The 15209-nt window shown below is 37.1% G+C and overlaps 1 protein-coding gene across 1 annotated transcript in view; it reads right to left on the reverse strand.

Moving 5' to 3' along the window:
• Positions 1-15209, reverse strand: part of CDC16 (cell division cycle 16) — a 48614-nt gene that overhangs the window by 18351 nt on the left and 15054 nt on the right. Inside the window, exons 6-13 of the mRNA XM_007942374.2 lie at positions 11112-11271; positions 10010-10101; positions 9284-9417; positions 7996-8075; positions 5931-5980; positions 4930-5003; positions 4165-4290; positions 485-637 (exon numbers count right to left, since the gene is read on the reverse strand). Coding sequence (XP_007940565.1) covers positions 485-637; positions 4165-4290; positions 4930-5003; positions 5931-5980; positions 7996-8075; positions 9284-9417; positions 10010-10101; positions 11112-11271 — 869 coding nt within the window. The remainder of the gene's footprint in view (positions 1-484; positions 638-4164; positions 4291-4929; positions 5004-5930; positions 5981-7995; positions 8076-9283; positions 9418-10009; positions 10102-11111; positions 11272-15209) is intronic.

The raw sequence follows: 15209 nt of genomic DNA on the forward strand, positions 1-15209 counted from the left end.
CACTTTTGACAGGATGCAGTCTTACTATTTTTATACTATTCGTTTTAGTGGAAAATATTTGAGTATTTCCTTCTCTGAAAGGCTTCTGCCTTACACAGGTTGTGGCTTTTGCAGGTTTTCCTGTACTTTTGTTTCAAAAATTTGGAAAATCTTTCTCAACTGTATTAATCCAACTTCTAATCTACATAGAGATAGATGACTAATGAGTCTTGAGTGCCTCAATGCCACACTGCTGAATGGCAATCATTTGAAGATACACCAACTGTCGAGCAATATAATTAAGAGATTGTGGGAGCCTAGCTGAAAGGAGGATTCAAACCCAAGTTTAATATTTTGAAGGAAATCTAAGATTTAAAAAATATCTTCTATGTCCTTAAACAGTGTACAATAAAAATCTACTCAAGAGTCAGTCTGATCAACTGAATTCTATTAATGGATGTCTTACTCCATTTACCAAAAAGCACAATGATCTTTTGGTACTTACTCTCCATTTTGAAATGCAACAACACCAACCTCATGCATAACAAAAGGATCTTCAGGTGCAATGCTTAGCGCTTGGCTAAAGAACCTTTCAGCCAATTTTGAGTTATTGGTCAAGCCATATTCCAATCCAATATACAGCATTGGCAAATGACACCTAAAAATATTTTCAAATTTCACATATTCAACACCAAGAACTTTACAATTCAACAGAAATTAATTTATCAATTCTAAACCTTTTCTGCAAGATAATTTAAACACACTACTGCAACAAAAAACACAGCACTTAACTTTTTATAACTTTTTTTCATTTACTGACATTTAATGAGTGCCCCATGGGTTTTTAGTTTAATCTGTGGTTACTTTGGGAATCCATCACCAACTTACTTAATTTTCATTACTGTATTCTATAGCTTAAAAAAGAAAAGTACCTACAGCAGAAGGGCAGAACTACTTATAGCCTGCATTTCTCCCCCCAAAGGCCAAGGCCATGCTATTAGTGTAGACTATCTACCGCCTTCCTCCTTTATTCACTTAGCACCATTTTTTCTTTCAAGCTTATGTCCATGCTCCACTTCCCTTTATGAGGTTGCTTCTAACTTTTCTAAAATGGCTCTCCCTTTTGTAAACGCCCATGATCCATTCTTACACTGAAGAATTCTCTATCTCATGTACATTAATTCCATTTTCCCATCCTCTGAAACAGATCAAGGCTCAGAAGAAGTACTCTTTTTAACTGAATTTTCATCTGCTCACATAATTGGATCAGTGACTACATTAAAGTAAATATCATGAAATAATGTTTCTTTGAAAAATTATTTATTTACTAGATCTAAGAACTTCAATAAATATTTACTGACTGGTTGGTATGTGCTTTGGTTCCAATCTAGGGTCATAACTTGAATTAAGATTTATCATCTACAGGTTACCAGAGGCGGGAAGGAGAAGGAAGAAGGGAAATCACTCTCTGGGAAGTAGTGAATTTTTGTCTATGTTGATGGGAAAATTGGCATAGACTAAAAGTAATGGTTACACAGCTTAACTAATGTAGCTCTTACTACTTACTACTAAGCTGTATACCAGGAAAAAAAAGATGAAATGGCAAATGAAGTGTTTTATATAATCTTACAACTACAACAGCAACCAAAAAGAAAATAAATGTATCTGTTGATACTATTTAATTGTAACTGAACACTTCACAGATTGATTTTCTTCCTTCAATGGTTTTGGGTCATGGCTTCATGGTTCTATGCAGTCAACTGACTTAAAGTTGTTTTTAGAGTTTCGGTTCTACCTCCTAGATTGGTAGATAGTGTCTGGGCTCTTAAAAGCTTGAGAGCAGACACCCAAGCTAAACAATTGGTCTCTATTTACCTGGAACAGCAGAAGTGGACCCCAGGAATCTGAGAAGGAAATGGACCACAGGTTTAATTGCCTCTGAACTACGTCCTCTGCCATGAGACCAGAAGAAACAAATGGTGCCTGGCTACCATTACTGAACATTCTGATCAAGGACTCAATAGGTGGATCCTAACAAAAAGGAGGAAAATAGAGGAACAGAAATTCAAACTCATATGGAAACCAGATTTACTGGATCCATTAAGACCAGGGGGGACCCTTGAATCTACTGCCTGGAAATAATTTTTAAATCTTGAACAAAAACTATCCTATGGAGTCATCGTTAAACTAAACAACAGTTTAGCTCAACTGATGAAGAATGATCGCTTTAAGCACTGCATTCTTATTTAGAATTATGTACATGAATTCAAACTGATAATAGTTAATTTCAAGCACAGATAAGAACTTTAAGGGGTAGAGAGTCTAAATGAATGGTGATGTAACAATATGGGTGGAGCCAGGGAGAACAGTGACATATTGTGAAGTATGTAACCAATGTCATTGAACTGCACATGCAGAAATTATAAATGGATACATGTTTGGCTGTATATATTGGCACCAAAAAAAAAAAAAAAAAAGGATTCTATCATCAATGGAAGAGTCATGAAGAACCTTTAAAAAATATTTACCTAAAGGAAGCATTTCTAAGATGGCAGAGTAAGGATCTCCAAAAATCCACTCTTCCATAAAAGCAACAAGAACACTAGCCAAAAATTGTCAAAATTAACTTTTTCACAACTCTGGAGTTAAACAATGGCTTGCAATAATCCAAGGAGCATTTAATCAAGAGAAAGGACTGACTCTCTGTAAAAACATCTATCTTTGTGGTTTTCACTTGCCCCATTCTTAACCTTGTCTCCCTAGCTTCATGGCAAGTTTGAAAACCAGCAGACCCATAACCAAAGTATCTGTGAAAACCAGCAAACTAGCAGGCACTGGAGGGGGAAAAATGGGTTCGGCTTTTGGAGCATCCCAGAAAACCCAGTCCCCAGAAAATCATCACTACTATAATGGTCTGGCAGCTCCTTGGAAAAGCCCACTCATAAAACTTGCCTTTATTTCACTCGGCTCAGTGAGAAAAGCCCTATCCCCAGGATAGCTGGTGGAAAATGTTTAACATCTGCAACTGCATGAAGGTATATATGTGTATATATTTATATACATACACACACACACATACACACACACACAAGAAGACGGACAGAAAACATAAAAGAAAAATCTGTTGTTGTTATGAGCCGTCAAGTCGGGCCCAACTCATAGCGACCCCTCCTAGGGTTTCTGAGGCAGTATCACTATGAAAGTAGATTGCCCCATCTTCCTTCTGAGGAGTGGCTGGTGGGTTTGAACCGCCAGCCTTCTGGTTAGTAGTCAAGTGCCTTAGGCACTATGTTACCAGAGCTCCTAAAGGAAAATCTAGGGAATAAAATGTCCACAGAAGATTTTGTAAAGTTTTACATGGAGATCTAGAAGCACAAACGCATGTGCAGGGCTGTGCACATTCCCAGGAAAGACATGAGGGTCCCAATCTCTTACTTTTGGCTGACCTCCAGGCTCTGCATAAGCACAAAGTGAAGGCTAAAGTAAAGTAGTAAAATGCTAGATTGAGTGCCAAAGGCATCACCCCCCCCACCACCATATGCACACAGAACTCCTTGGAAAAGGGTGGTAAAGTTTTTAATTCAAGGCATTCAAGGAAGCCACTAACATAACTAAGCTGATCACTAAGTTAAATGAGCAGAAACTTCAGTGCCACACATGATAAAGGATAAAGACTTTACAGTATTAGTTCAGGAAAAGCACTCAATAAATAACAGCAACAATAGCCCTGGTAAGAAGGGAGAATCTGATTTCTATAGCGGTCATATTTATTTCTAAAGTGTCCATTTCTCAACTAAGAAAGAAGTAAGACACACAAACAAACAGGAAAACGTAACCCACATATAAGAGAAAGACCTAAATAGAAACCATCTCTGAAGAATCCCAGATGTTGTGCCAGATGAGGCAGATCTGAAGAGTTTCCCTATTCCTCTCTTTCTTTGGCCTAATGTCCTAGTTGCTTCATGCACTGGTTGAGATAAACTGAAAGGCAAACTCACTATATATGCCCAGCTTCCCCACTCATTTCTATAGTTATTGTACAGTCGTAAGCTAAGAGACAAGATGCTAGTGAGATGTTTTTAATTTGTTTAGTTTAACAACCAAGTGGCAGTAATAGTGATAATAGAAATTTCCTTTTGTTAGCTAAACAATCCTTTTGCTGAATTTAATCAGTTTCTGACATACCCTTTCATCAGCTGTGCAGCTGTGAAGTATGCAGCCATTGCTTGGTCATGCTCACTCTCAACTGCAAATGAATGCCCATATGCTATCCAGGCAGGTCCATAGGTCCTCTCAAGAGCTGTAGCTTTGCTAAAACAAGAGTTTATTCATGTAATTTATTCTTAATTTGTTGAAAGCATTTTAAGTAAGCAGATGGCTTTAAGGACATGACAAATAAAGGAGTTACCAGCATATTAAACACTAATTTAACATTTGTGTTAATCTATTTGAACTAAAAAGTTTCCTAGTACAAGCAAAATTTTAATAAATTTTAGAAGAAATGTCTATAACTTTATGTATGTATTGTATCTGAATTTATTAGCATTCTATACAGAACTTAAATACTTAGTACAGAGAGATCCATTTGTAACCTAATAGATAAATGGTGGAAACAGCAATAGCAGCAACCACTTAATGAAGGCCTTCTTGGTGCTAACCAGAAAAAAAAAACAAACTCACTGCCATCAACTTGATTCCAACTCACAGTGACCCCACTGGGTTTCTGAGGTGGTAAATCTTTACGCAAGTAGACTGCCCCATTTTCCTTCCGCAGAGCAGCTGGTGGGTTTGAACTGCCAATCTTCTGGTTAGCAAGCAAATGCCTTAGGCACTGTACCACTAGAGCTCCTTCTTGGTGCTAAGTACTTACTAGTTATTGCCTTAAAGCAGATGTACAAGAAAATCTTTCCTCCAGGTTCACTAGATGCGGAGAAGAAAACAAATTCATACCTGAGGTATCTTCTGGCATGTTCATTTTTATGACCAACCATGAGATAGTAACATCCCACTGCAAACCAAGACACCTAAAAAGTTCAAAATTTACCATGACCAAAGATGCCTAATCTTGAATTGGCCAGACCTAGGGTAGGCTAAATGTTCCTGTATCACATACTTCAGTTCAAGTGAGAAATTTTTCTCAAAGAGAGCTGTCCACTAGGGAGCCTATATGAGAAAAGGAAAGATACTCCACCGCTCTCTCTCAAGGTGCCCTCAATCATGCACTATCAGCATTTCATGTAAGAAAGGCAATTGAGGACTTTATATTGGAAAAATCAGTCTGTGAGTCCTGGCCTTCCACCTACCACTATCTGGTTCAACCTTGGTCTATCTTTCTCCTCTGCCTTTGGAAACTGATTTTTATGCAGCTCACTTCTCTTGTACTGGTTTCACTTCCTTATCAATTATTTCCATAGTGGTCTAGGGTACAAATTATTGTCTTGTCTAAAACCTAGACCCTGGTCCCTCACTTTTGCCTTTAAGGACTCAGTTCCTGATCGCATTTTCAATTTTCAGTTCTCAGTTCTGATCACGGGAGTTTGGAAGGCGCAGTGATTCACTAAATGTACTATTCAACAAGTAATTTTATATATGCAGTGTAAGAAAGCAATCAAACATTTATTAGCATTTCTTATGAGAAATGGCAGTAAGACTTTGATTTTCAGTATCATATATTTCTGTATGCTAAGTATTTTCAAATAATAAGCATGCATAATTTCCATAATCAGAAAATAAGATTTTGTCTTAAGTTATTGCTTCAGCATACTAAAAATATACCTCCATGGACCAAAGAGGTAAATGTGACTTTCTAAGTACCTCAAGCACTAGAAGAATATATTCCAACACTTTAAAAAGAAAACAGTATTGCTTCAACTTGAATATAAGCTACCAACTGGTTAAATGTTTTCTTAAATTCAGGTTACAAAAGAACAAAAAAAATTCATATTACTTACAGGATTACTAGGATATAAATCCACCAGTTTATGAGAAAGATAGAAAAGTTCTATATTTAGGGAAAAAGAAAAAAAATATTCATATCAAATGTATTTTAAGAAATTACTTTTCTCTAGTTACAACTTTCACAATAACATTTTATGTTATAGCAAATTCTGTTCTTATAGCAATGATTTCATACAAAATCCACTTAATTAATGGACTATATTAGTCCCACTAGGCAGATACCATGGCTGTTTAATTTTAAACCATTTCCAGCACCTTATCAGTGGCTGGGCCCTAAGTGGCTGCTGAGTAGTTATCAAGGGGCTGAAAGACTGAATGAATGGCAAATAATGCACAATATGAGAACAGACACCATTTCACAAAGTACTTTACAATGCTTCAGAGCTTATTCCACAGCTCCTTATCTGTCTCAGAAACCTATGCTTCTTATACCATGAACCTGTTATGGACCATCTTAACCACCCACAACCAATTTGGCTGACCAAATTTACACACTGACTAAAGTAACAAAACTACTTCCTCTTGAGAAATGTGTAAGTCCTACCATCTCATGATCACATTTCCTGCAGCTAAATATACTGGAATTTAAGCTTCTATTATTACTCAACATAACACCCTAAATTTAGAATAGTTCTTTTCAAACTTTATCATCTAAAAATGTTATGTTAAAATACAGATACAAATACAACAGACCTGGAACAGCTGGAAAGCCTACATTTCCAAGCTTCCAGGAGATACTGATGTTGCTGGTCCACAGACCACATTTTGAGCACAGGAAACTGGATTTATTCATTTTAAAATAATTTAAGGGTAAAGACAGCTCAAATATAACTAAATGTTTCTGAAATGTTAAAATATGGAAAACTCGAGCAAAAAACCTGCTCCCTTACAATTTCTAAAGTTACCGACTCCTGCCACATGATTCGTCTTATTGTTGGTGTTGTTAGGTGCCATTGAGTCGTCTCCAACTTACAGCTGCCTTAGGTACAACAGAACAAAACACTATCTGGTCCTGTGCCAGCCTCACAATCCTATACCCAAGCCCATCATTATAGCCACTGCAATCCATCATGTTGAGGGCCTTCCCCTTTTTCGTCAACCCTCCACTTTACCAAGCATGATATCCTTCACCAGGGATAAAGCAAAGCTAAGCTGACAGCCAATACTCTACTCTAAAGCTGACATACCTTGAACCACAAATCACTTTTGGGGCAAGGAAGCAAGAAGCAAGGATAAAAAAAATAAAGCATTCTGTTGGAATAACAGAATAGACCTATTAGTCATTTTGTTAAATATTTCTTCTCCTATTTATTAGTTTTATTTTAGAACTCCATTATGCAATCTCAATTATCAGGATTTGGGGGCCAATATTTAGAGAGTTACTGAAATTTTCTTATATCTAAAAATTGCTATTTTAACTTAAAAACAAATTCTTTTTTTTTTTCTTTTTATTGTGATTTGGGTGAAAATTTACAGAGCAAATACATTTTCCATACAGCAGTTCACAAACACTTTGTTTCATGACATTGACCACAATTTACCACAATGCAACATCTCCCTTCCTACTTCCTTGGGAAGTAGTTACCTCTTCCCCATGTCTATCACTCCATGCACTCCTGCCCCCTGAGCTGTCTCCCTGTGCATAAGCAGCCCTTCTTTCTCCCATGCTTGTTCCCTTCAAGGAGTGTATCTACCTCAGGTAAATGTTCAACTCATATGCCTGTCTATTCGTTGGCTGGAAGCCACAGGCATGCGTTCAATTCCAGACCTGATGGGCAGCTGGGGTCATAGTCTCAGTGGTTACACCAGGCTCTATCAGATCAGCAAACCTGGTTCCCACCCCCCCTGTTTTCCAAATGATTTTGAGTTTTGTTCCACATTGTTCTCCCTGTCTATCCAGGATCTCCTACATAGACCCTCTTCCAAGTGGTTGACAGTAGTAGCCAGGCACCATCTAGTTCTTCTGGTCTCATAGTTGTATAGGCTGCAGATCGGATGGTGTACCAGTTGCTAGGACTAATTGTTTCCATGAATTTTTGGTTAAAAACAAATTCTTACCATTTGCTTTATTCAGCTCCACAAGTGTCCCAATGTGTACAGGTAAACAATTTGCATGGAAAGGATCTTTTTCCATTACTCTGAAAGTTAAAGCAATGCATTACTGTCCCAAAACAGTACATTGCAGCACTCATTAAAATCTGCTATATTTAAATCATCATTACAGCATTATGTACAGTACTATGGGTTATATAATACTTTTTACTTTCTTTTTAAAAATTTTTACTGTGATTTGGGTGAAAGTTTATAAAGCAAATTCATTTCCCATACAACAGCTCATATACATTTTGTTTCATGATATTTACTGCAACCCCACAATACAGCAGCTCTCTTCCCACTTCCTCACTGTGGTTACCTTTTCCCTGTGTCCTTCTATTCTATGCATTCCTGCTCTCTGAGCTATCTCCCTGTGTAAATACTACCCTTCTGAGCTCCCTTGGTTAATCATTTCTAAGGAATGCACTTACCTGGTTTAAATGTTCACCTTACAGACCTGTCTATTGTTTGGATGAAAGCCATGGAAATGAGTTCAATTCCAGGCCCGAAGGGTGACTAGCAGCCATAGTCTCAGGGGATTCACCAGTGTCTATCAGACTAGTAACTTTTTACTTTCTTAATTCAATTATCTTCCGGTTAGTTCAACTAAGGCTAGGATTAGGTTTTAATGAAAGGGAAAATTCTATTTTATATAGAAGGAATAATAAATGATATTTTAAATCAACAGAATTATACATGAAATAAGAAGTCCAATTATTTAAAAGAATAAAAAACATTATGAAATAGTAAATAGATCACAAGTATTTGATCATCACAATGTTTATAATTTCAAGGATTTTAAGCAAACCTACAAAGCCACAAAATATATATATATAATTTTGATAAAGGACCAGTTTGAATTAGATGCACTGGTATGTGTAGGAGATCACTTAGCTAGTGAATGTGCCAGACCAGGTGCTCAGTATCTACTGGATTTTATTAGTCTCTCCTTTAATAAAGTATTTATTTAATGAAGCTACACGATAAAATGGTATTTTCAAATTGTCAAAGATTGAGGAGAAGGACTTGTATATCCTCCCCAAGTTAATGTAATAACCTACAAATATGCATAAACCTGTCTGTAAATTGCTCATTTAAGACAGTACACTGTGTGGCACTCTGCAAATGATAAAGGCAACTTAAATTCTGATCAACTCATAGTACATTACTCAAAGAGCAAGAGAATGTATTTCTTAGGTAAGACGGACTAAACTCTTTATGCTCCTACCCAAAAATGTTTGTATATACTTACACAGAAGTAAGCTTGTAGCACATTTTAAAATCACAGTTATAATAATGTCTTTCAGCTAAAGACACTACCACATCCAGATTCTCTTGCAAGCCATCTACAGATTCAGGAATGACGGTTTCACTAGGCTTATTATACTGAAACACAGAGAAATTTAAATGTGAGCTCAGTGAGCCATAATAAACCAAAAGGCACACTCAATTTGTGTTTGGTTCAAGTGTTTAAAGGATTGACACAGGGGCATGTGTGAGCCTCTGAAAACTTTTTAACCTCAAATTTCATCAGTATTCTCAGTATGTTTAATTCTCTTTTCTATTTTATCATAAGATTTACATGACAGAAAGTATTTTACAAAGTCAAATTTCAGGAAGCATAAGAAATCCTCACTTTCACGAACGTAACTCCATTTGGTTGATAATTCAGTCTTTCATTATGAGGAGTCCTTGGGAGGAAGGCAAACATTTTTTGGAAGCTCTTTTCAGAATCACATCACATATTTCATATCATCTAACTATATTCTTTTCAATGTGCTAAAGAAATAAAAATTATTTAATTACGTTTTTCTGGACAATGTAAGACTTCCTATTCTATTATTACTAAATCCTCCTTCTAAGACAGAAACTTAAGATTAGCAATAGGAGAATACTATACTTGATTAACCAGTAAAAATAATGGAGGTCAAATGGAAGAAATTAAAGAAAGCAAGCATTAACTTCTGTTTTTACTTACCTTTTTTAATTTGTTCTCAAATAGAAAACGTAGCAATTCCTGTTCTTCAGTACATAGCTTGCTAAGAGGTAGTGATTCAAGAAGTTCTTTTTCTTAAAAATGTTGAGAGAGAAAAAAATGTCCTCACAATATGTATGGAAGAAAAAAACTTTAGCAATTAAAAACATTCTTCTATAGTTCTACTAGTCTAAGTAAATCAAACCCAAAGGAAAATAACAAGATCAAAATGTATCAGAGAAAATTAGGACAGTGGTTCTCACACTTGGGTGATGAGGATCACATAGAGGGCCCAAGCAGCTTCTAGGTGACTCAAATTCTAAGACCCAAGAACCACTAGGCCAGAGTTTCTTATTATCAGCATGACTGACATTATTGGCCAGATAATTCTTTGTTTTAAGGGGGATGTCATCTGCATTATAGGACGTTTAGTAGCATCTTTGGCTTCTATTCACTAGATGCCAGTAGCAGCCTACCACCTCCCTGCCCTTGAGTTGTAACAACCAAAAATATTTCCAGTCATTGCCAAATGTCCCCTGGGGGGCAAATCACCCCTGATTGAGAATTATTGTATTAGTTAAAGATATGCTTGAATCCCATTAATACAACCACCTTTTGCCTATTTTTCTCATTTATACACCTCCAAGTAACTGCAAACATACTAAATAAGTGGTTCTCAACCCTTATTGTACATTAGGATTATATGGGGAGCTTTAAACCATATTGATGCTAGGGCTCCACATCCAGAGATTCTGATTCAATTGGTCTGGAGTTGGGGGTCTATACACTGTATGTTTTTTAACCCTCCTCAAGTGTAGCCAAGTTGAGAATCACTGAAATCTTGACATTGAAATCTTGATTTACACTACCTCAAATCACTTCTCCAAAAGGAGGTCTGATCATGTTGAAATCCCTAAGGATTTTGGTAACAAAAAGCATTGTACAATATTGCATTTTGCAGTGTTAATGTATTTGAAGACATTAAGAAAGTTAATACATCTACTTAAACCTGTGTATAGCCTGCCTTTGATTCTACACATTTTAGAGAATAAACTATCCAAACAACATTAATCATGCAAAACATAAAACACCTTAGTTTCCAAACCTTCTTGTGCTGTCAACATGTGGTGTGATGTTAAAAGATCAAATGCTTCAAAACAGTACACATCAAGCTTCAAAGCTTCTTTGTAGCTGTAGGTGGCTAGGGTTCGATTATCTAGAGCATCATAGATTTTCCCTCTTAAAAGACAAATAGAACTCTTTATCTGTTGGAAAAGTATGAGTTATATAATAAGTCAATACTTTTAAACTGAATATTTGATTGAAACTGATAAATTATTGAAATACTGAAAAGTAGTTTTTATATCTGATAGGATTTAGTTCACATCAACTGTCAAAGTACAGGCAGTCCCCAGGTTCCAAATGACGGAGTTACAAACAACTCAACTGGTACTCACCCTTCAATGTTATGTAAATTTGCCCTTACTTTGAAACAAATAGGAGTTCTGGTGGCATTGAGGTTAAAGCATTCAGCTGCTGAGCAAAAGGTTGACAGTTTGAATGCACCAGCCACTCCACAGGAGAAAGATGAGGCAGTCAGCTTCCATAAAGATTTACAGCCTTGGAAACCTTTGGGGGCAGTTCTACTCTGTCCTATAGGGTCACTATGAGTTGGAATTGACTTGATGGCAGTGGATTTTTTTGGTTTGAAATGACTGAACCAATCCCTACTCACAACAGATTGTTTGTAACAGTCATATTCACGGGCTGCATGTGCAGCTTTTAAATCATTGAAAAGGTCTTGAGCCTTTTCATGCACTAAAGTAAGGCTAAATAAGAACTGTAAGCACCTCTTCTGACCTACCTATAAGTGACTTAAAGACAAACTTAGGAACATATCTCGCTCATAACCCGGGGATTACTTATATAGTATAATTAATAAAAACATGAAAGTAAAATACAAACCTTCTCTAAATTGTATTCTCTGGGTTCTAATCCCTTTATTCTAACAAATCTTTACAATTTATGTACATACCTCTCCTATGAGGTTCATTATTTATTTTGTCTCACTTAGGGTAATGATTTACAGATAGAAAATACAAGATACATATTAAATAACACTTTAAGGTAGATAAAGCCCAATGAAAGGATCCTAGTATACATTAAAAAACTGGAGGCAATGTTGTATAGTGTTTAAGAGCATGGATTTCAGGAATTGGACAAACCTGAGTTCAAATCCTGACTCTGTTATTTATTACTGATCTTAGACAAGTTATTTAACCCCTCCTGGCCTCACTTTCCTTTCCTCATCTGTACAAAGGAGAAAATGCTATCTAATTTACAGGATTTTTGTGAGGATTAAATGTGATAATACCTGCAGAAGGATAGCACAGAGTTAGGGTACTTGATAAACAGTAGTTATCTTACTACCGCTATTAGCAGTAGGACATGAAATCTGACTTAAGTTCAAAAACAAATAATTGAATTAAAGATGATCCAGAGTTGGGTAACATATGATTATGGGATTAATCATAAAATCAAAATTTACAAAATAATGGAGGACATTAAGAGAAAATAGTAGCTCTTTGACTGTTAACCAGAAGGCTGGCGGTTCAAATCCACTTCCATAGTGATGTTGTTGTTGTTATGTGCTGTCGAGTCAGACCTGACTCATAGCAACCCCTCCTTGGATTTCCAAGGCAGTATCACTACAGAAGTAGATTGCCCAACCTTCCTTCCAAGGAGTAGCTGGTGAGTTTGAACTGCCAGCCTTCTGCTTAGCAGTCAAGTGCCTTAGGCACTACGCTACCAGAGCTCCCTTCATAGTGACACCGCCTCAGAAACCCAAGGAGGAGTCGCTATGAGTCAGATCCAACTTGACAGCAGTGAGATTTTTTAGCACTTAAATTAGGAACTCTGGTGGTGCAGAGGTTAAGGCATTTGGCTCCTGTGGTGTAGTGAGTTGCATGGTTGCTTTTCTAGCCATGTTGTTGTTGTTATGTGCCGTAGAGTCAGACCCAACTCATAGCGGCCCCTCCTTGAGTTTCTGAGGCAGTATCACTACAGAAGTAGATTGCACAACCTTCCTTCCGAGGAGTGGCTGGGGGGTTTGAACCACCAGCCTTCTGGTTAGCAGTCAACTGCCTTAGGCACTATGCTACCAGAGCTCCTTGTAATTCTCACTGGATTACTGGGTGGGACCATGCAGATATGTGTCAACTTGGCTGGGCAGCTGGTAGTAGTTATTTCCTATAATGAGACTGGCAATTAACTCTGTGGAGGAATTTGCATGAGCAACTGAGTAGACACTTTTAAACTCCTGATTGTTAAAGTCATACACCTGGGGTACTTCTGTTGGCACAGCACAAAGAAATCTGGGAAAGTCCGCTCCCTCTCAGATGTGTAGAACTACTCTGATGTTAGGATTGGCTAATTTTGACACTCTTCCAGGCTTAAAATGAGCCCTCTTAGAGGCAGAGGAGGAATCTCACTGCTGGCTGAGAGAGATGCCCAGCTTAGAGACGGTGGCCATGGAACCGAGGCATAGGACAGGGTGGCAGGCTTACCTGGCCCACAGAAGCAGAGGCTAGGCCAAGAGGCCAAGGGCCAGAGAGGCATGTCTAAGGGCACAGCAGAGGGGAAACTGCCCTGATCAAAGAACTGTATCCTGAGAGTGTTCCTGAACTTGAATTGTAGCCTGTTGCTTCCCTAATAAACCCCATAATCTGTGAGCTCTGTGTGGCCACTGCAGCAAATTACTGAACCCAGCAAAGAGGTGGTGGGTGCCTCAGAAGGGAAGCTTGGTGTCAAGGTTGATAAGAGGGCTAGAGGGAAGTGGCATGTCTGGCCTCATACCTGGCTGTGGGCTGTTGATTGTCTTCCTCTTGTGCAGTTAGAGGAGGTCAGAAGATGCCACCTCCCTGCCCCTTTAGCAGCTCCTAACCAAAATGTCAGTGGTTTGAACCCACCAGCTGCTCCGCAGAAGAAAGATGAGGCATTCTGCTTCTGTAAAGATTTACAGCCTTGGAAACCCAATGAGTGTCACTATGAGTCGAAATTGGCTTGATGGCGGTTGAGTTTGGTTTGGTTTTTAGAGCCCTTAAATTAATGGATGAGATGTTTAAAAAAAAAGAAAGGAAGAAAAAAACCTAAAAAATGTAGAATTACTAACTTTTGAAAGTGAAAAACAGAGCAACCAAATTCCCTCATAAACATGTTATAAACAATAACTAGGATGGGACCACTGAGGGAAGGAGTGATAGTTAAGAGATGAATTTTCTTTTTGGAGTAATGAAAATGTTCTAAAATTGACTGTGGTAATGATTGTATAACTCTGTAAAGATAGCAAAAGTCATTGAATTGCACACTTTGAATGAATAACTGCATGGTATGTGAATAAGGCAAATAACAACAACAACAACATGTGAATTATATTTCAAAGCAGGTTTTTTTTTTTTTAAAAAAAAGGATTATTTAGTGCTCTGACTACAGATGTCATTTATTGTTATATTATACAATCTCTGCACTAAAGGAATTTATAATATCATGAAAATATATATACAAAGGGAAATACACAATATAAAGTAACAGTAATGCCAAACCATCCCCTGGGAAAAAAGAGACAATCTAAACTAATCATGATTTTAGGGGCAATGTCTAAACAATGTTGAAATTCAGTAAGAAGGGGAAAAGTTATGCCATCTATAGGGAGTAGTTTAATGCATGGAATATAAGAAGCAAGATTTTAAGTGAATCTATTTTAGAGTCAGGCAGGCAGCCTGAGGATATAATTGCAGCTTCAAATGACAGCTCAGAAATTTTTTATCTTTTTGCTTTTTGGGAGTCAAATTAGATAAGTTGGTAACCATACTGTTTTAATGTGGTTATATTCAACTTAGAAGGTCATTTTTTTTTTTTTTTGGTGTTTTTAATTATCATTTATTTTTTTATGTTACACAGCTACATATAGTCTATCAGAATATATATTGTTTTCCATATTTTAAACATTATATTAGTGATACACTGCATGTATTCTGGATTTTTTCTTTTTCCCCCTTTTTTTTTTAAATTGTGATTTGGGTGAAGGTTTACAGAGCAAATTTACTTTCCATACAGCGATTCACATATACTTTGTCTCATGACATTGACCACAGTTTACCACAATGCAACAGCTCCCCTCCCACTTCCTTCCCATAGTTACCTC

The sequence above is a fragment of the Orycteropus afer genome, unplaced genomic scaffold, assembly GCF_000298275.1.
Source record: "Orycteropus afer afer isolate SDZICR_OR568_19922 unplaced genomic scaffold, OryAfe1.0 scaffold00089, whole genome shotgun sequence".
Taxonomy (NCBI): domain Eukaryota; kingdom Metazoa; phylum Chordata; class Mammalia; order Tubulidentata; family Orycteropodidae; genus Orycteropus; species Orycteropus afer.